Raw genomic sequence first — 21,225 nt, 5'->3', positions numbered from 1 at the left:
TTGAGTGCATCTCAACCCAGCCCATGCCATGCAATAGGCAATAACCCAAATGAAATCAAATTTTCATTCTGTGTCATTTTACAACGTCCACCTATTCCTTCTTATTGTTTTGATAGTTTAGTATACTTCAGGGAGTTTCAAAGTTGTTGGGTTTGTTTGCTTGCTTGTTTTGCTTATCATGTTCCTTACTTTCAGAAACAGTACAAACTTCCCTGTGCATGATGAATATATGCAATCTTTTATCTTCTTGACCCTACAGAATAACACTGTGCTATGTATCCTCCTTTTGAGAGTATATGTTCACTATTATATGCCTTCTTTTAAATATTTATATTCTGCACCCTCCAAACTCTTATACTAGAATAATTTCTACCAGATATTAAGTGTCATTTTTGGAGGTCGGTATTAAAATGTAGGTAGTAGTTTTCCCTTATAAAAATCAATATGAATGGGCACCTAATCAAAACATATGCTTACATTTTAAAAACCCATAACGATGTATTTTGAAATACAGGCCAGAATTTTGATCAAGCTACCCTTATTTACATTTTTGAAATCTATAAAAATGTATTTGGAAAGCTGGCCAGCATTTTGATCAAGTTACCCTGATTTAAACAATCTAATACCCCTGTCTACTCATAATATCAGTTTAGAAAGCTCTGAGTATAGTCTCCTATGTTGCAATATATCTAGACCTATTGGGTTCAATAGGACTTACACACAGGTAAGTGTGCATAGGACAACAATCCAAATCACCTTTGTCTTTTGTTAATGAAAATATTGGTAGTCATGCAATAACATGAGCTTGTTTAATAAATGAAAATATATGTATGATGTAACTGGCATATTTTCCTGAGACGTATTTTCAGCAAGGTACATATTTACTTGTTTACACAAACCTGACAACTGTTAACATTTTCCATGACTAGGTGAATCATTTCCCTATAATTAATCACTAAAAAATTATAACAAAAATTATTTGTTATGTACTTATAAAATTCCTGTTTGAATCTGCAACTGAGTCAATTCTACTGAGATTGTCCTCGGCCTACAAAAGATAAAAAAGTATTTTCTATATTTGGGCACAAATTTACCATAAAAGTAAGAAATAGAAATCAAGAATGCCTCAAGCCAAAGGCTCAAAACATTTCATGTGCTCCTCAAAGCAACAAATTATGCCAGTTCCTGCAATCAGTATAATAAATACCCAGAAGCATTTAATTTGTTTGAATGACAGAAATAATTTTGAACATAATTGGCTTGCACCACTTGGAAGCCTTCAAAGAAACAACTAATGCTGGTCACTGCAGTCACGATAATACCTGCAAACTATCATGATTATTGCATACAGAAATAATTTTGAATGTAATGGTCCCATGTCACACATTCTTAGGGCACAGCCTGCAAACCCTGGATGAAGCCCAAAGTTAGTTTCCTTGAAAACATGTCATTCCCAAACAGCAGTTCAAAATTACCAAACAGAGGAACACTAAAGTTAGGAATGAATTAATTCCCTAATATTCTCTAAATTACGCTGGTTTTCCCAGATTAACCCCAGATCTGGCTCCTAGCTTGAAGGCACCTGAGATACAGTATGTATCCATGATGTTGGGGGGGTTTGTGTTTGGACCTAGAGGATTTGGAAAGCACTCACTCTTTCCACATTGACTAGGTTTCCTGTGCCACCCCTGGGCTAAGGTTTTAGGGCCATTCCCTGAATGAATACGTCTGAAAAGGAATGGTATAGGGAGACCACATGCTTTTGCAAAAAGAACCTTTGAAATAAAATGACAGTTATCAAGTTTGTTATAGTTCTTCATTAGCATTTCCACTGACATGTCAATGGGACAGAATACAATAGGGATAATGTGCACAAGGAGGTCATATTTCATTACACATTTTCTGACATATTGTATTCTTTATTGACTTCCATACATTTGAGTAATTAGATTTCACTTTGTAAAATGGACGCTAACTAGAGTTGTCTTTTGTCTTGGCTTCAGTTCAATGACTAATTGTCGGATGCAGGGGCACAGATGTTAATTGAGTACTCAAAGTAGGCTCCTGATGCTGTTCCCTCTATTTTTGTAGCCAGTTCTGAGAACAAGAGCTTCACCTTCCCACAGGGAAGTATAAAACCAAGGAGAATTATTCGAGCTCTCATTTGGGGCCAAAGTTTATTACATTCCAGATCTCCATTTTGCTTGAGTTTCCACGCCTCTAGGCAACCATATATGAAGCCAGGCATAGGGCATATAAACATAATTCTGGTTCCAGTGTGCCCCCATCACTGATTTTTTAATCAATGTACACATCAGTGATTATTTAGGTCTATCCTGTAGTTTCCTATGAAACACTACCATTTGTTATACTTTTCCCAAAGCCAGCTTTAATCTGACCTGAATACTGTAGCATCCTATTTCTGCAGTAAATCCCAGCAAGTTTCTATCCTGCAGCAGGTGGTCCTATGTGTCTGACATCAGTGGGTGGGTGTATTGCAGAGGAGCATCCTAATTTGTCTTTCTGCCCTCCTTGCTTATGTCCATGTAAGATAAGGAGGAGGAGTCAATTGGTCTCCCCAATGGCCCCATTGACTCCCACTGGGAGCCAGTCTGGGCTCACCTGGTTGCATTTAGCATGGCACAGTTACACTCATTCAGATTTAAATGGTGGCTCTTTTCTGCCACCAGAGTGTTGCAATTGCCACCACTGCCAGATAAGCCTAAAGAAGCCCACACCAGAGAGTATTTTGCCTAAGGTCCCCTCATAATAATAATTATGCACAAACATATGACACAACAGCCTTCCCGAAGCTAAGCAGTTATGGATCTTGCCAGTACTAGATAGGACATGACCTGTGAATCCCATACACACCATCATGTACGCCTCAAAGAAAAGTAAGGATGCAACGAGAAAGCAGAAACAGGAAGAACCTGTGGCCTTCCATATTTTGACTATTGGCCATGTTATGTAAGCTGGGAGTTGGAGTCCAACAATATTGGAAATTCACAGGTCCCCTAGGCCATCCCTAAGATACAGATCTAAAAATATTTCTAATATGTAAAATCGACCAATGTCAGAGTCCATTATTTTGAATAACAACTGGACCATCGATGCAGAATTTCCACCAGGAGTCTCCTCCTGCTGCTCCCCTGATTTAGATATCTTCCTGAACATACACAATGTGAAACAATGTGAAACAATGTGAGGTATCTACCTATCATGTCTCCTCAGGGCAAGTATCTCCACTCCCACAAGAACACTTTTCTTGTGTTGACAGGACATGTTACACAGCACTATTTTAGATACAACTTGCAGCCATTAACACTGTCTGTGGAAGCAGCAAATAGCACAATCCAAATAGCAACAATAAAACCAACCAACCAACCAACCAAACAAGAGTGGTACAACCAGAATACAATTACCTCAACTGCTGCACCATATTGACCTGATATCTGAATGCCAACAGCCAGGTTGACCTTGTTTAGGAATATATGACACAGGCTATTGCTGAGAAGGCCTCTACCCTTTTATTTTAATGTATTTGTTTATTTATATACTGCTTTTCCAGCAGACCTCATGAAGTGGCTTTCATAAGACTTTCAAAGTCATAAGCACCATTTTTGTTTTAATTACAATAACTGTTTGTTTAGAAGGTGGCAAAACTGCTTCCTCTTTGCTCCCCTCAGGACAATAAGGTCCTGCAGAAGCCTCTGTGGTAATTGCTCACAGGGCGGTGACTACTGTTGTTGTTGTTCATTTCCCTTAGGACTGGATGCATTTTATTATTTTTTGTCACCTACCTTACTTCAGATGAGGAGCAGCCAGAAGATAGGTTCTGAGGTAGATAGGTTTCCTTGCCCCAAGCCATTTCAGGAATTTCTCGGTTTAAATTAGCACTTCAGTTTGCACCTGGAAACAAACTGGAAGCCTCTACAGAATGTTCAGCACAGGTGAAACACGTTCATTATAATAAGCCTGTTAACCATCTGGGTGCCTTACTACGAACCAGTTTTGACTGGGCTTCAAAGGCACTGCCATGTGCAGCCCATTATAGTAATATAATCTAGTTGCTAATGTGGTGTACCGTTGCTTTAAAAGAAATGTAGGCAGTGCTTGCTAGCACAGGTGAAAGCATGTAACTAGCCAAGCTGCTTATGCCTGGCAGTCCTCCTCTTGGGACTGTATGCTTAGTTCTCCTATAGGAGGACTAATGCTTACAGCATATTTGAAGGTCTTTACCTAACCGCATGCTGAAGCAGCAGACATTGCAGCTGGACCATGGATCTACTCCTGATGAAGTAACAGAACTGAGACATCAGATTATGGATCCATTGCTGATGGATCTCACTTATTTATGTAGTTATCAAGCTGGGATGTGTAAGGAGCTTGCCTGTGTGTTAATCATGGTGTTAAGGCTCCTGTGGGGGAAAGATCCTATGTTTAATGCAGAAGGCATATCACACAGGCCATCTGGATCAACGCTAAGCAACATAAAATGTACTTGTAAACTTGCAGTTCCCTTGGCTGTGGCCCAATTAAAAGCTCTTTTAACAAAAGCTCATAGAAGCTACAAAATGCTCGCCCCCTATTAAACCTGCGATAAATCTAAATAATTTACAATTAGCTGCAAAGTTACATGTTCTGCTGCTGTCCGCTTCACCTGAGAGCTGTGCAATAATATGCCACCCAAAGAAACTTTGCATACCCACCCACACACCCCGGGGTCACAAATCATCTATCAAAATCATTGGGAGATGATTTTTAAGGATAACACTTTTTTAAAAAATCTGGCAATGCTTGGACAGTTATGTCCTTTATTAACTCAAACAATTTCTTATTAAGAGATTTTAGTAACTTCATTAATACCTCTTGAGGGGAAGAAAAACCATCAATTAGGATGGAATTTAGTAGCTAAGGGAAGAATACACTAGAGATGGAGACTTTCATGGCTACAAATACATGAGCTTCCAAATCTTTATAAAGAAAACTACCCCCACCCCCACAGTACTCAGTGTCTCCAGTTCAATAAAGTAAGATCTTCAGCCAGACTCTGATTGGCAAAGACGTGGAGTCGTAACTGTTAGAATAATAGAAATGTCAAATTGTAGAGTTGGAAGGGACCCTTCAATGCAGGTAGGTTAGTGCCAAGGGTATTGGAGGCTGCATAAGCACTGAAAACTCTTGCCATATGCTGAGTGATACATACCATTTATGTTGTTGTGAATTGCTCTGAAATCTACAGATGAAGGGTGGTATACAAATGAAAACAAGTTAATAAATTATACATTTATATTTAACACCACACAGCAAAACACTACAAATAAAGCAACAGAGCTCAAGGGATGTTCTTTCACAGCACAGAGGTGGAGGGGGTCTCATAGGTTATTTAGTCCAATACTGCTTGACCCTGGAAATTCAGACCTTCAATAGAAAGATGTCCAGCCCTTGTTTAAAGACCTCCGATAAGGGAAACTCTAGATGTCCATTATCAAACAGCTGTGACTATTAAGAGCAAATTCATCAGATCTAGTCCTTGCCTTTGAGGGTAGGCTTTGAGGTAGTAGGGAATAATGCTTTCTGGTATTAGAAGAGTGTTATCGTGTCCACACTAAGTTTTCTCCTTTTAAGGCTTTACATAGCCACTTCCTTCAAACTTACTTCCTCATAGCATATGTTTTCTATACACATGGCAATCTTCATTGCTCGCCTCAAAGGCAATGTGTCTGCTTTCTCAATATGCACTGACCAAGAGCTGAACACAGAATTCAAGATGGTGTCTGACTAGTGAGGACTAAATTATTATTCCTTGTTACTTGAAAACTACAGTTATATTAATGATGTCTAAAATTGCATTAGGGTTGGGGTGTTTTTTTGTTTTGTTTTTGCTGCTGCATCACACTGTTGGCTTATGTTTGTAACCAAATGCCATCTCAAGGTCACTTTCACTATTGCCAAGACAGAACCACTGATGCATATTCTTTGGGTGGGGTTTTATAACCAACTTTGAATCTGCTTGATTGTATTCTAATCTAAGCCACATTCAAAGAGTTTGTTAACAAAAATATTACATGGAACTCTGTCAAATGCTTTGATGAAATCAAGATAAATTACACCCATAACATTCCTACAGCCCACTAAGCTACTAGCTTAGTGGAAAAGAGAGATAAGGTTAGTCTGGCAGAATTTATTCTTGACAAATCCATTCTGGCTTCTGGAAGTCACTTTGTTGTTATCAAGTTGCTTACAAATTGCTTGCATTATAGCATCTTCCAGAGTTTTAGCATCTTTGTCAAAATACATATTAATCCATGTAGAAAGCAGGAATGTACAGAAATCAATAAATTGATGTCCATCCTATGGTTACCTGAATCCTCCTTTTTGAAGACTGGGGCACTTGCCTGTTTCCTGCAGCATCTCTCCTGAACTCCCAGCATTTCCCAAAAATTATAGACAGAGGATGTGAGACTAAACCAGTATGTTCCTCTAGGATGCAATTCAGCTGGCCCTCTTTAAATGTTTTTAAAATTATTTCTTTGGAGACTATAGTGCTTTTTTGCTTTTATTATAAGCAAAAGATCAGTGGAGCTCCCTGTTTCACTTTTTCAGAAAAGTATCTTTTATCATCGCTATTCTCTTTGCGGTAATTTTTTTTTTAAAAGAAGGGCATGCAGAAAAGACACACAGGCAAACTTCAAACCATCAAAGTGATGGGGAGAAAAGACAAGTTTAATCTTTCTTTGATGTTTTCCTGCAAGCTTACAGAGAAGACATTTCCACCAAGTAGGACAGATGGGATGCTTTCCTCTAAGTATACCGTTGACTGTTCTCTGCATACATATGCAGGCAATTCTTTTATAAGATCCTTTTCTGGGCTCATACAGAGGTGTGGCACTGGGGAGATTAAGCTGTTTCTTTTATGTCTGTTCAGCAAATACCTTTTTATCTGGCAAGCTTCCAGGCTGATTGCAAGAAGGAACTTTTAATACTTAGTGATGGTGGAACATCAGTGCTTTCAGCTGCTCAGAAGAAGAGTAGATTATGTTTAGAGAGTTGCTGCTGTTTAATTATGCATTTTGTTTCGTGATGCATATAATCAGTCACCCCCTTCCACAAATTCAAGATTTCCCCTATGGCAAAAGTGGTAAAAGATTGGATTTTTTTTATTATTGCTTTCCTTCCTTATCAAAATGGAAGCACAGAGTGCAGCGATTTCAGCAGCAAATAGCCTGGGAAACATAATTGAGATCCAAACACGCTTTCCCTGAAATTGTAGAGCTGCATGTAGGAAGTAGTTTACCTTCACAAATTGGAACCAGACTGGCTGCCTGGTGGCTAATTTTGCAGTGTCCAAGTGTAGCAGGAAAAGGCAGTATGCCAATTGGGTAGCAGTGGCTGGTGATATTCTTTAGGTCAGGTCATGAGGCTTTACAATGCAGAGTTTGCCTGTTGAATGTGAGGCTCTCAAATGCTGTTCCTGGTTTTGGATGCCAGCTGCCTCATTCTCCCTGCACCACAGGTCTCTCTTTCTCTTTCTGTACATAGATATAGGCATAGATGCAATCTGAGGATTGTTTAGAACTCAGGTAATTTAATTCAGCCAGAATCTCTTTTGAAAGAAACCCTATTAAAAGTGAGTCAAAGTTCAAACCTCCATTTAGATAATTATATTACTTTCAATCTGACTGATGGTTCCAATGTGGGGCTCTTTTGATCTGTGGTTTGTGTCCACCATCCTGGCTGGTGTTCCCTCACCATGACACTTAGGTAATCACTATTAGGACCGGCCCTAACATTAGGCAGAGTGAGCCAGCCACTTCAGACAGCAGATACCAGATAGCCTTCCCACCTATTCCTCATGAGCTTCCCTCCTCATCTCTGTTGGAAGTCAAACTACTGTGCACCACACAACTTGCTTTGCACCTGAAGCTAGGTTGCTGTCTTCAGGTGTGGTGCATTTGCCCTGGAAGGGATTAAATAAAATTCAACTGCCAGCCTAGGCAGATTCTGAATGGGGATGATGGGGTGCCATCTTGCCCTTTGCTTTGCCCCTGGCATGGAAATCTCTTTGGGCCATTCATGATCATGGTTCTAGAATTTAGTCTATCGTTTTCTCTCTCCCACCATGACATTTCTCTCTCTGATATAGGCATCAACGAGAGAGCCGGCTGTTGTTCTTAGTTGTTGTTTTTAGCGGACAGAATCCCAAGTTAGACTCCAAAACTGTATTGCTATTTAAACTGATTTGCCTAACTGTGCCTGGAAGATTCATGATTTACTATAATAGCACAGAGTTATGACTCAAACAGACAGAAACGTCATAACTCTGCCCCCCCCCCATGAGCAGATATTTGAATAAAAGAAATATTGAAAAACAAACAGGAACAATGACATTTAAAATAACTGCTCCATCTATCCCCCTTATTATTCTGATTCCATTCCGCAAATCTAAAATAAAAAATGGAAAGGTAATGAGCAGTATTTCCTTAAAACACATTAAATAACACTGTCAAAATGCATAATTCTTCATTAAGAATAAATGAGAGTGTTAAATATTCATGAATTGTTGCTCACGATATATAATTAATCCCATGGTCTGTGTGTCCAAAAGCATTTACAAGATAAAGAGTTGAGAAAATGCTGCTGCAGAATGATAATATTTTAAAAGGGTGCTTTTGAAAGCAAAGGAAAGAAGCTCTTTAGACCCTAAACTATCACAGCAGCTTATAATTTCATTACAACATTTTCCAGTACGTATACGCGTATGCCATGGAGTGTACCCTCAATTGTTGCTGGATGTAGCCCATCATGGGGTAGGCAGAAGGGGCTTAGCAGTGGGAGTTGCTGAAGAAAAATCTTACTTGGTACCAGTGCATTAACTAAATTGATTCTAATGGCTGCACTTTTAATCTTCCAATGTACATACAACCATATTTCTTGCAAGAGTTAGTATCCCAGCAGCATGCTGTCATTTATTTTCTTCTACCAGGGATATATATATATATACACACACATACACACACGTGCGCGTGCAGCATGCCAATAGCAATTAGTGATTGCGGACTTGTACTAAACAGGTAAAAGGTAAAGGGACCCCTGACCATTAGGTCCAGTCATGGCCGACTTTGGGGTTGCGGCGCTAATCTGACTTTATTGGCCGAGGGAGCCGGTGTACAGCTTCCGGGTCATGTGGCCAGCATGACTATTCCGCTTCTGGCGAACCAGAGCAGTGCATGGAAACACTGTTTACCTTCCCGCCGGAGCGGTACCTATTTATCTACTTGCACTTTGACATGCTTTAGAAATGCTAGGTTGGCAGGAGAAGGGACCAAGCAATGGGAGCTCACCCCGTTGTGGGGATTCAAACCGCAACCTTCTGATCGGCAAGTCCTAGGCTCTGTGGTTTAACCCACAGCGCCACCCGCGTCCCTTGTACTAAACAGACTTGAGTTCAAATCTCCACTCAGGCAAGGATATTAATGGTGAATTTGGGGAAGTCATTATTTCTAAATCCCACTCACCCCCAAGATAATTAATAACTTCTTTTGCAAATACAAAGTTAACAACAACAACAACATAAAAATACAATGAAGGAAAGAAAGCAGTCAACCAAGTACAGCATGTTTCTAGTGGGCACTTCATATTTATTATAGTTACACAGCCTGGCCTTATAAATTAGACCAAGAGTGAGTGTGGGATGATGGGAACTGCAGTCTAAGAACTAGAGGTTCACATGTTCCCTATGCCTGCATTAGGGCCATCCAAGCACAGTCTCACATGGACTAGCATGGCCTTCTCTGTGTCAAGGCCAGCCTTCTAATACTTATTGCCAGAGGCACCATCACCCACCCTCTTCTAAAAATATCAGTAGCTTTGTTATACATAGGTTTTCAGTTGTGGATTAGATCAGTGGTTCCAAATTGGTGACCCACGGGGGTCTGTGGAACCCACCAGGGGCTCTGTGGCACCATTCATAAAACAAAAACTACAACAGAGATATAAAACATTCCAAAAGTAGGGATCCATGACATGGCTTTTGTAAAACGGTACTTAGCTAACTGGGAACCACTGTATTATATAATGCAAGTATACAAAGAGGAGTGTTTTGGCAGATCAAGCTGCCATTGAAGGCACAGGGGCACACACCAGGTTGGTTTCTTTTCTTCTTCCCTGGTCTGGTTGCGGTAGCATCTATCTTGGGGACTGCAATATAGACAGCAAAAAATGTTTTTCTCAAAGAGGTAGGTGGTTGTAAGGTTCTCCTTACAGTGAAGCTCAAAGGCAAAGTGGTTGAGCAACATGCTTTGGATGAAAAAGGTCCCAGGTCCAATCCCTACCATCTCCAGGTAGGGCTGGGAGAGTCTTGGTCCGAAATCTTGTAGGGTTATTGCTAGTCAGTGTAGACAATATGGTGCTAGATGGAGCAACGGTCTGACTTGTTATAAGGCCTAACACTGCAAAATGTAATCCAAAACTCATGTTAAGCCTTAGGACTGGAGACTTTTGTGGTCAGCCAGAAACATACCTTCAATAAAGCAGATGAATGCTGTGTCGTTTGGAAGTGTGTATATTCTTATTAAACAGTTTGCAGGACGAGAAGAGAAAATGTAGCTAGACTCCTGAATAGCACAAAAATGTTCAAAAACCAACATTTTATAAAAGGGCTTTAAAAAGATGCTTTCATTTATGCATGCCTAGGAACCTCTGCCCATGTTTGTAAAGGGTTGCCTCCCCCCCCAACAGCATGAAATCATTTCCGTAATTAAAATTTGTTACATAAATAGCAGGTGGATCCATGACGTTTATTCTGGTGCTATATACAGAAGGAATGTAGACCGAGAAAACCGTATTGAACTATCTGATCAGCATGAAAACAAGGAACATGTATTTCACCCAGAAGACTATATTGTGCTATTAGTATTCATTCCCACTCAGACTCTAATGACCCTGAAGAGAATTGAAATAAAAACTCTAGAAAACAACATATATTCTTAACAAATCCCTTGGAAGGATATAATTGAAGGAACTTCAGAGCTTTGATAACCCAAGAGTGGTTTGTATTGAACTGGAGCAAGTTGTAGACAGTTATGCTGTATCTGTCTGTGGTTTTGGAAAGAACGGTTGCCTGATATTATTTTGTACAATAAGTCTGAAATACTCATGTATTCATGCCACTAGGGGCAGACTTTGGTAATATGGTGCCCTGAACAAGGACAAGATTTGGTGCTCACCACCTAAATATTTATTATTTCCACAATAATTCCTTTTGATTCAAAGGATACAATACAATACAAAAGGATACAATAATATCCTTACTGATATTATTATTATTATTATTATTATTATTATTATTATTATTATTATTATGCGCTCCCTTGGCTTGGTGCCCTGTGCAGGAGAACCACCTGTACCACCCTAAATCCGGTGCTGATGCCAGTGATGCTTCTATTATTCCTATAGTATTGCTAGGTTTCATGTAATCAGTTATAAACTTGATGCATGAGTGAATGTTTGAACTTATGTTAGCTCTGCTTAAATGGATGGAAGCTGTGGGATTATGCAAGATGAACTCCAGCAACATCCGGAGATCAGTAGGTCCCCCACCATCAGATGGACATGATACAATAAAGGTAACATGTAGAAGCACCTTTAAGTTCAATCAAGTACAGCAATCCAGTTCTTTTGGAAGATGTTTTGTATATTAACACTGATGGAGCAAAGAATAACATCTGCATACTGTTACTGACAATAAGAAAGAGAGAGAGAGAACATGGAAGGGGGAAAAAACCCTGTATACATTTATTGTTTAAGCTTTAAAATATCCCCAGGCACATTTCCCCCTGAAATACTCCCTCCCCTAAATACATAAGAATTCAAAATGGAAAATGAAAGACAAAATAACTTACAGTAAGAAAACAGAGAAATGGCAAAATGTCAAAAGTACATTTTAAAATGCCGACGGTAAGAGTGACTCTAAACTCTAGAGGGGAATCTGTTATGCTCACATCTGTCAGCACAAGCAAACTTCAAAGACATGTAGGAACATAATTGAGACTTGTAAATAATTTCTGTTAGCAATGCACATTAGCACTGTTTTTTTTTAAAATAAAAAACACACACACTGGATTGCATATATAATATATACAAACAAACACATAGTTGCTAGCAAGCAAAAATATGCGGGGGGGGGGAGCAATGAACCCTGGAATCTAATGAGTGGAAAATACCTATCATGTAGTGTGGCTAAAGGTCCTAAACATGTATATTCAGAAGTAAGGCCCTCTCAGTTCAATGGCACTTACTCCCATATAAGTCTGCACAGGACTGCAGCCAATGTCAGTAAAGCAAGATAATGAAATCCACCTTGTCTCCTTGGTTATGCCTGACCCCATGTAGCCCACCCCCATGTTAATGATCAACTCTTTTCCTATTCATGTGAATGTCTTTGTTATATGAGTATGTAAATATATCACAGACACACCTTCTTTTGATGAAGACCTGTGCTGGAGCCGTTATGACCTGTTTGCTACAAGCATACTGCAACCCCAACTCTAAGTGTTTGTGAGCATTCCAAGTATTGCTCTTGTGAGCTACCTTGGTCCCCAAATCAGCCATTTTACTCTGCTCTGAAGCTGAAGAACTTCCCTTTGGGACAACGGAAGGATAAAGCAGTAGTGGTGTAATGGTTCTGGATCTGAGAAAAGGCACCAAGAATGAGGAATAGTTTAACAGAAATAGCTTTATCCAAAGCTGCCTCCAAGACCCTCTACTACAAGGGAAAACTAAAGGCCTGTTGAACTGCCTAGGTTGCGTGACTCCAGGGCAAATCCTCAAATTATCAAGTCCTTGACACTAAGGGGTGTGTGAAGAAATCACCTCATTTCAAGAGGTGACAGGCACTCCCAGAAACCTACCAAAGCATTCCCCCCCACTAGGAATGGAACCCAGAGTACTAGTCTCAGAATCCTAAGGGACATGGGGAAATCATTCTGTTCATGTTGTTTCCTTTTCCTTAGTAGAAATGATGCAAATAGCATCATTTCCTCACTGAGGATTCTGCAACTTGAAGTCCCACACCAACCCTTGGCAGGCAAAGATACTCAACTGTGTCCTTGGGGTGCCCACTGCTGTCTGCACCACATTAGCATCCTCTTGCCCTAAAGGTAAGTTTTTGAGGTTTGGGGTAGGGTGAGGAAGAAGAGATGGTGCAAGCGGGCACTTTGTGATCACCTTAAGGTTTTTTTGGGAGGGGGCAGCCCTTACCAGTGACCAAAGGATGTACCTGCATCCCTAACTTGGGCCAGTTTTTGAATGCCTGAACACTACAGGAATCAAATAGGAAACTTTATATACATATAGATAAATAGTCCATTTTGCAATGGACTGATCAGAAAGGCTTGAGAATTAGCGTTATTTTGACTTCTGCTGCATTCTTGTCATTCCAACTCAGTCTGCAGAAGGCCTACAATCAGGGCTTTCCCCCCCAACTGGAACTCACCAGAACTCAGTTTTGGCATCTCTCAGGTGGGCGCCATTGCAGTTATATACAAGGGAAGCATTCATGGTGAGTTCCGGCACCTCTGTTTCTAGAAAAATAGCACTGCTTATAAGAATATTATCATGTGAAGGCTTCCCTGGTTGCTCAAGAAAAAGTGATTCAAAAAGTACTGCAATAGTATACAGGGAAGAAATGGTTTATTACAGTAGTATCTATGTCAGGGAAGGGGAAACTGTAGCCCTCCAATGGTTGTTGGATTCCCAATTCTTATCAGCCCTTGACAGCACACCCAATGGTAAAGGATGATGGGAGCTGTAGTACAACATCTGGGGGGCTACAGCTTCCCCATCCCTAGTCAATATGCAGTTGCAATCATTTCCACGTCTACTCAAAAATAAATTCTGCTGAATTCATTGGGAATGGGGTTGCAATCCTAAACACACTTACTAGGGACTGCATAGGATTGCACTGCTGCTCCTAAGTAAGTGTGTTCAGAATCCCACTGATACTTTATTTACTAGGGCCACAATCCAGTAGAGAACTCAGCAAACTTAAGCCTATTTATTTCAACTTGTGTTTGATTGTGGCCTGAATATATGCAGGAAGGCTAGAAAGCAAGTAATGGGAGGAGGTGGTGCTCATCAAAGAGAAATGGCCTTTAAAGATGGGGGGGAACCCTTCCATGAATTATAAATGTGTATATCCCTAAGAAGATAAATATCAAAGGAGCTTTATAAAACCAGCGCCCCCCCCCCCCCCGGTCAAAAATACTTTCTGGTAGTACCTCATAAACAGAATGCTATTGATGCTAAAAACAAGGTTCTGGTTGAGTGTTCTCAAGCTTATAGCACTGGATAAATTTTCATGTCTGTCTGCCCACAAATCAAGTAAAAGGTGTCCTTCAACATTGCTACATACAACAGATATCGACTTTTATAAAGGTCCAATCCCCCACTTATTTTCTTCAGAGCTGGAAGTGTTGCATTTTCAACAGCTCCGGCTTTTTCTGATCTTTCATTTCTTGCAGGATACAAAGCTAAAGTGACTTCTGAACGCCATACAGAATGCCTTGATGAATAAATAGCTAGACTCTGTTTACTTCCTGTCTCAGCCTTGATAAGTCTTCATGAAGGCCTAAAAACTCCTTTCATCTCTGTCCAATTTGCCCTAGAGTTGGTTCATTTTCCCCAACACAGTGCTAAATAAATAGGAAACAGTACCTGGAGTGGTAATTGCAGTATGGTTGCATATACATGTTTTTCAAGGTGACTGGCTGACTCCATTTCATGTTAATCACGCAGCTATCCTTCCCTGGGCAGCATTGCCATTTCCTGCAAACGTATCCCAGAGAAAAGTGGGAGATATTGGCCTCATTTGTGTATGAAGCAGATGGCATACGAGTTTAGATTAAAAGGAGCCAAGATCCCATGTTAATCAGAGCAGAGCACTTTTACTCAACATGGGAAGGCTGCAGCTGATGCTTCAGGGCATTGGGGCTTATTTGAGCCCATCTTCAGTCCAAACGCTTACTTGGAAATCAATTCTGCTTAAATCAATGGAGCTTGGATTATGTTGCTCACTGTTAATATGATTATGGACACTTTAGATTACAGGTGCTGTGGCTTCTTGTAAATTAGAAACTTTAGGAGGAACAAATTCATGGGTAGAAATATCAGACCTAACAAGTATTTCTGGCCTGGTTTGCACATAACATTAAGCCAAACCACAGCTAAGCATGAACAAGCAAATGCATGTGTGAACATAGCAAAAGTGGCAGCCTTCTCCCCTTGTCCTACTGATGCTGTGCTACCTGGTGCTAAGCTATGGTTTGGCTGAATGTTACATGTGTACCCAGGCTTGTGGTTTGTCTCCCCCAAGTAAACTATGAGTGGTAAGTCAAGAACAAACCTTAGCTGCAGTGAGACCAACCACAAGACTAGATTCATACGTAATGCTAAGCCAAACCATTAGTTCCAGGTAGTACAGCAGGCCTGGGAGAGGAATAAAACAGTCATTATTTTCTCTCTGTGTATCCTGACACTTGTTCATGTTAAGTCATCGTTTGTCTCAGCATTACAAGTAATGGTGAAGACATCCTAATGCTCTTCCCAAATCTAAGCTCAAATGGCAATCTTGAAATGGTTAAAGTCAGAGAAACAGGCAAATAAGAACATGTTCTCTGTCTATCTTCAAGTATCCTCTCACTGACAGGGTAAATGTACATTCAAATCATGATAAAGGAACAAAAATACAATATAAAATAATTATGACAATTAAATGTGGTGGTGACATGAGGGGACATAACCTTTGATGTTCCTTAGAATCTGGTTAGGGCATATTACTGAACCCCTTGAGGACACTGACCAACTGTAAAGACCCGCAATCCATAGGTCACACATGGGCCCTGCTGAATTCTATGATGATTGCTATCTGACCAAATGCTAGGCTAGGAGACTGGTGATAGCAAAGCACTTTGTACAGCACAATTGATGGATGGTTCAACAAAAAGCTGCACTTTTTAAAATGGGGTACTAATTGATTGCTCTTCTGTTTTACTAAAATGCCCAACTAGTATGTTGAGAAGCCACTTGTCTTGATACATTCAACTAATTTCAAGGAGTATCTCCCTTAAAAGTGGTATAACAGTCATCCTGTTATCCCAAACTGTGGACATGAATAGGATGGTTAGCAGAGTATTCTTAGCACCCTCAACAAACTGTAATTCTGAAGGGGAAGCCATATCCCCAAACTAGTATAAAATGGAATATATGTTTATACGGTGCATTTACTCACAGTTTCCTAACATCCTCATCCTGCTCTGCCTGTATATGCTGAACTGTATAAAGAATAAAAAGCAAAGTACAATGAATAAAGGTAGAAGACATTTCTAACAATTGGCAAGCAAGGGCACAGTCACAGGAGGAATAAAAGCAATGAGACTAATATCAGGAGTGGCAAGGAAGTCATGGAGTACTCAAGAGCACTGCTGGTGAATGATGCTTTCCTGACAAGGTTTGTGCACACATTCTGTTCTAACCCTTGACTGCTGAACCAAGAGAAACTCGTTGTGTTTACCGTGAGGTAGTTACAAGCCCACAAATAAAGCAAGGGCTTGAGGTAATTTATTAGAGTTGAGTGAGAATCTACCTGGGGAGAAATGAGAGCTCGTCTTTAGTATGCTGCGAAGTGCAGAAGACAACTACCCAGGTGTAAAATCACACAACTGCATGATGTGCACAAAATCCCCAGTGCAGGAAGGTGGCACTTAATAATGGTGATGATAGAATGAGAACATATATATATACTGTGGACATATAAAAGATAGACCTCTATATACAAATATACAACAGGAAATAACAATCCTTATACAAACACATGTAAAAAATAGGATTTTGCAATCACTTGTTCATGATTCAGCAAAGTAATACAAAATGCCTGGTGGTTTCAATGCTTAGGCTTTTTGACAGTTCTACAAGAGTAAGGGTCAATAAACCTCTTTTCAAGTTTTAGCAGTACTAGTTCAGTGTTGTTCTGATACCCAGGTTATTATCAGAGAATCTTTTCAAATGGTATGGATCTTAAGACTTATTTCAGATTTGAAAAAAATCCTCTTCTGATGTAAATGGAAATAAGGAGACATTGTACAGTAGAAGCCTCATTATCCAAACTTTGCTTAACTGACAGTATTCAAAAGCCATGCTAAACCATAGTTTAGTGTAATGTGATTGTGCTTAGAGCCTCAGGCTTCTGAACTAACTGCAAGAGATGTCTAGAAGTCTTTGCTTCCTATCCCCCTTAACTTCAATTTTCGTATTTCATCTAAACCCTAAACCATGGTTAATGTCAACTATGGCTTGTTGAAACACCATTTGAAGTTAGTCTGTTTTAATTAAACCATAGTTCACATAAACAACAGTTTGTTGGTTCAGATGGCATGACAAGCTGCGGTTAAGCAGAAATGCAAGCATAAACTATTGAACTCCTCCTCCCACTTGCATTAAACTATGGATTAGCAGTTACTGGATTAGCAGTCATTATCTGTCTCATCTACCTCCTCTGCTTTAAATATTTGTCTCTGTTACATAGGCTCATAACTAATTTGCTGAGCTAACTATCTAACTTTTGTATGATCCTCACACAAACAGATAAATCAGGGTAGTATTTCAATTAGAAATGGGCAAATAGAAAACATTCCTGAGCTCCATCCTTTAAAGGGATAGTTTTCTGAGAACAAGAACCTTCAGAAAAAGTCAATGCACACTGAGTGGTTGCAGTAGGAATGATGATATTTAGAGGTTGGATGTCATGATAAACTGAAAGCAATGAGAGCCTAGCCCCCCTCTGGGTTCTGTTGCTTCCTGCAATCCAGCAACAAGGAATTTGGAAGTTTTCACTTCTGTTTTTGATTAACCAAAGCTTGTTGTGCTTTACGCAACTGTAAAACTGTGGCTACTGTCAGGTATGGTTTGTTGAAAACAAGCCAACTTCAACCCATAGATTATGAAGCTGGCTTGTTTCAACAAAACATAGTTAACATCAACCAAAGTTTAGGGTTTGGATGTAACACTAAACTGTGGTTAATTGAAATCTGAAGTGATTGCTTCTAAACTCCTCCTTTCACCACACCAGAGGAGGCAAGATGAGCACATACTGCATCAGTTCCAAAAAAGGCTGGGTCTACTCCTGTTTTTTTTTTTTATGACATCCAAATGCAGCCATCATTGCCTAGCATGGATTCACACTTCAGATTCAATGTTCCTCAAAGTACAAAACACAGAGGAATGTGTATGAAGCTCCCACAGCTAGGAAGAAGCCATTCAAATGAACTATCACCAAAAGTCCATACACTCATTTTCACAATGGCCTTGTGAGGTAGGTATTATCCCCATTTTTCAACATGGAGAGTTTGAGGCAGAGAGTTGAGCTAAACTGCTCAAGACCACAAAGGATTTGCTATCCAAAACCATTTTAGAGGTATGAGATTCCAGGGCCTCTATTTCCACATGCAGGTCTGTGGAGCTTCCTTAAGATGTCAAACAACAGCTATATAAGTTCTGCTCCAAAAAGGGAGTGTACATACTGCAGACATGCACATTGGGTGTGCTGGGTGTGCCTAGGCACACCCTAACATTGTTCTTCTTCTTGTTGTTGTTTAAAAAACAGGAATTGTGGTGTGGAGGAAAGAGAACAAAGTGGCAACACAGCTCCCTCAGTGGCCAGGACCTGTGGGGAAGAGTGGTGGGAGAGAGACAAAGGTGGAAGGGAAGGGAAGGGAAGGGAAGGGAAGGGAAGGGCAGGGCAGGGCAGGGCAGAGCAGGGCAGGGAAGGGAAGGGAAACGGACAGAGAGACATAGGCAGAATAAAAAGGCTGGAATGGATCTGGGGTGGAGTTGCAGCTTCTGCCTGAGTCTGCCCCTAGAAGCAGTGATGAGATGATTGGTTCCTGTAGTGGTAGTAAGGTAGGAAGTTGGACATCCTAGCCTTCTTTTGTCTCATAGCTCTGTCTCCACCTGAGCTCCACTTGTCACCTTTTGTGTAGAGATATCTGTGGGAGTGAAGGGCTGCTTTTCAGTTAATTAGATTGATGTGGTTGAGGAATTGAAGTCCATAACTCATGGTGAGAAGCATCTCGTTCTCTAAGACAGGAAGATGAATCACCCTTAATCTGTTTTGGTCAATTTTGGTTGTGTAAATAAATATAAAGAAAAATAAAACTGACTGTATCTTTGTATACACCTGATAATCACTACAGCTAAATAAATAAATAAATGATATTTTAGTTGTTAATTAAAATAAAAGAGTTTAGTTAAGTTTTAGTTACTTTAGTTCATTTGATGTATACAATTAATATCCTTTATGATGGCGTATGAATATGTATTCAATAAATTCCTGGGTGCACACCCTAATGAAATGTGCTGTCCACGTCTACGGAGTATTTTTTAGAGCAGAAGGTAGCTGTGTTGATGCATGCCAGGAAAATTTGAGGCAATGTCCAGAAAGCCTGGATTGTTGAACTGCTGCTGCAGCAGGTTGTCATTCATAGCATATGAAGTACTCCTGGGCTTCAAACATACAAAATACCCATGTGTAGAAACTAATTGGAGTTCAGGAATCTTTCTTAACCCATCTCTAATTTTCTCATATAATGTGAATTTGTAGCCACACGTATATTTTTAAAAACAAACAAACACATACGCAGCTGGCCCTTAACAATCTGCGCCTAAGACAAGAAGGTTCTCTTAGTAATGAAAACTCTAATTCACAATCTAAATTCAAGTATTTATATCATTTCTCCACAGACAGCCAGGATAGTGGGACTGCGTGGGATTGTGTATTTCCTTCCTTAAGAACATTATCATATTAAAACCAAACTGTTACCATCTTGATTTTAAAAAAATAAAAATAAAGTCCAGTTTAAAAACAAAGTGCATTATTCTATCCCAACCCTAAGAGATAGAATAAGCATCTTGCATGTCTTCCATAGATGGATAAGTTTCACTCCACTTGTTAAATGGTGGAACCATCTTGTTTCTTCCATGCCATTAAAGTTGTGGAAGTCAAGTAAGTTGAAAATATCCCTGTAAACTGTGGCATGCCTTGAATGGAACATTATGCTCCTTAAGGGACGACGTGAGAACCAGCATCATGACAATGTCCAGTTAGGATGTGTAAATGTTATTGTGCGCCTCTTAGCCCAGTCAGCAAACACTTTTTTTTCTGTGATAAACCTGTGGCCTCCATAGGGTGCATTTTCATGCAGAAAGTACTCATCACATTCATCTCTTCCAGGCTCATAATAGTGATAAGGAACTTTCCTAAAGCCTTCTGACCTGAAACAAAGACAAAACACAGAAGTCACTGAAATATATTTTCTGGGCCATGTAAATAAATCTACCATAAACACATCTGTACACATTAAATAAAAGTCACAGTAAAAGCTTCTGGACAAAAGAAGGAGATCACATTTGGAACATGCAGAGCACAGTATGAATGGATATTAATAATGAAGTTTAAGTCTGTGAACTGCTTACACAGTCACAGGGCTGATTTATTCATTAAGTTCATCACACCTACAATATTTTATATGCACACCAGAACTAGGGCCAGCCCTATCATTAGGGAAAGTGAGGCAATCACCTCAAGCAGCAGATACTGAGGACAGCACTGGTTACTCTTCCTGAACCTTCAGCCATTCCCGTCTTCTGGGGGTTTTTTATTTATTTAACAAAACCTATAAACTGTTTGGATGTCATAAAACTTCTGAGAGTAGTGTGTGCCACACAGGTCTATGATGCAGCTCCTGAACTAGCCTGTGACCCTCAGATTGGGACGGGGGCATTTTTAAAAACATTATTTCTAGTGCATTTCTTTCAATAAAGTAAAGCAGAACATCAATGGCAACAGGAAATCAAGGGGAAAGGAAGGACATCAAAGCAGGAACGGGAGCATAGTGTCCTTCGCCTCAGAAAAAAAACAGCCTTAACTGACTCCTGACCAGAACACATAAAATATAAATGCAGCAAACAAGTGTTTGGAAATACAGATATATTCATCAAGTGTTTTTTAAGGGGCTGGGGGTGGGGAGGAAAGCCCAACTGCATAAGTCAAAAATGAATGGAATATGTCTAAGCCAGGCTGCTCAAAGAACTTAGACCAGCTTCCAAATTTAGAGTAACATTGAAAAACAAATTGGTTTCTATATAAATAGAAGAAAGACCTTCTGGAGA

At 39.9% G+C, this 21,225-nt stretch overlaps 2 protein-coding genes across 8 annotated transcripts in view; both read right to left on the bottom strand.

Annotated features, from left to right (window-relative positions):
- ST6GALNAC5 (ST6 N-acetylgalactosaminide alpha-2,6-sialyltransferase 5) overlaps window positions 1–21,225 on the bottom strand; it is a 402,466-nt gene that overhangs the window by 139,012 nt on the left and 242,229 nt on the right. For 2 of the 3 annotated variants that reach the window (XR_014008051.1, XM_081193848.1), the window contains exon 1: window positions 14,719–14,810. The exons of the other annotated variant lie outside the window; for it this stretch is intronic. Coding sequence is in view for 1 of the 2 variants with exons in the window: in XM_081193848.1 (XP_081049974.1) it covers window positions 14,719–14,781 (63 nt within the window). In the remaining variant the exon portion in view is untranslated. Of the gene's footprint in view, window positions 1–14,718; window positions 14,811–21,225 lie in introns of those variants that run through there. 3 annotated transcript variants of the gene reach the window in all.
- The window catches only part of ST6GALNAC3 (ST6 N-acetylgalactosaminide alpha-2,6-sialyltransferase 3), a 273,226-nt gene continuing 263,772 nt past the window's right edge, over window positions 11,772–21,225 (bottom strand). For 4 of the 5 annotated variants that reach the window (XM_081193882.1, XM_081193879.1, XM_081193881.1 and 1 more), the window contains one exon: window positions 11,772–20,328. In XM_081193882.1, coding sequence (XP_081050008.1) covers window positions 20,142–20,328 — 187 coding nt within the window. In that variant the 3' untranslated portion in view covers window positions 11,772–20,141. The remainder of the gene's footprint in view (window positions 20,329–21,225) is intronic. The other variant, XM_081193880.1, reaches the window with a different exon arrangement.

The sequence above is a fragment of the Podarcis bocagei genome, assembly GCF_964188305.1.
Source record: "Podarcis bocagei genome assembly, chromosome: 5".
Taxonomy (NCBI): domain Eukaryota; kingdom Metazoa; phylum Chordata; class Lepidosauria; order Squamata; family Lacertidae; genus Podarcis; species Podarcis bocagei.
Note: the sequence above shows the minus strand (reverse complement) of the source record. Positions and strands in the feature narration are given on the sequence as shown.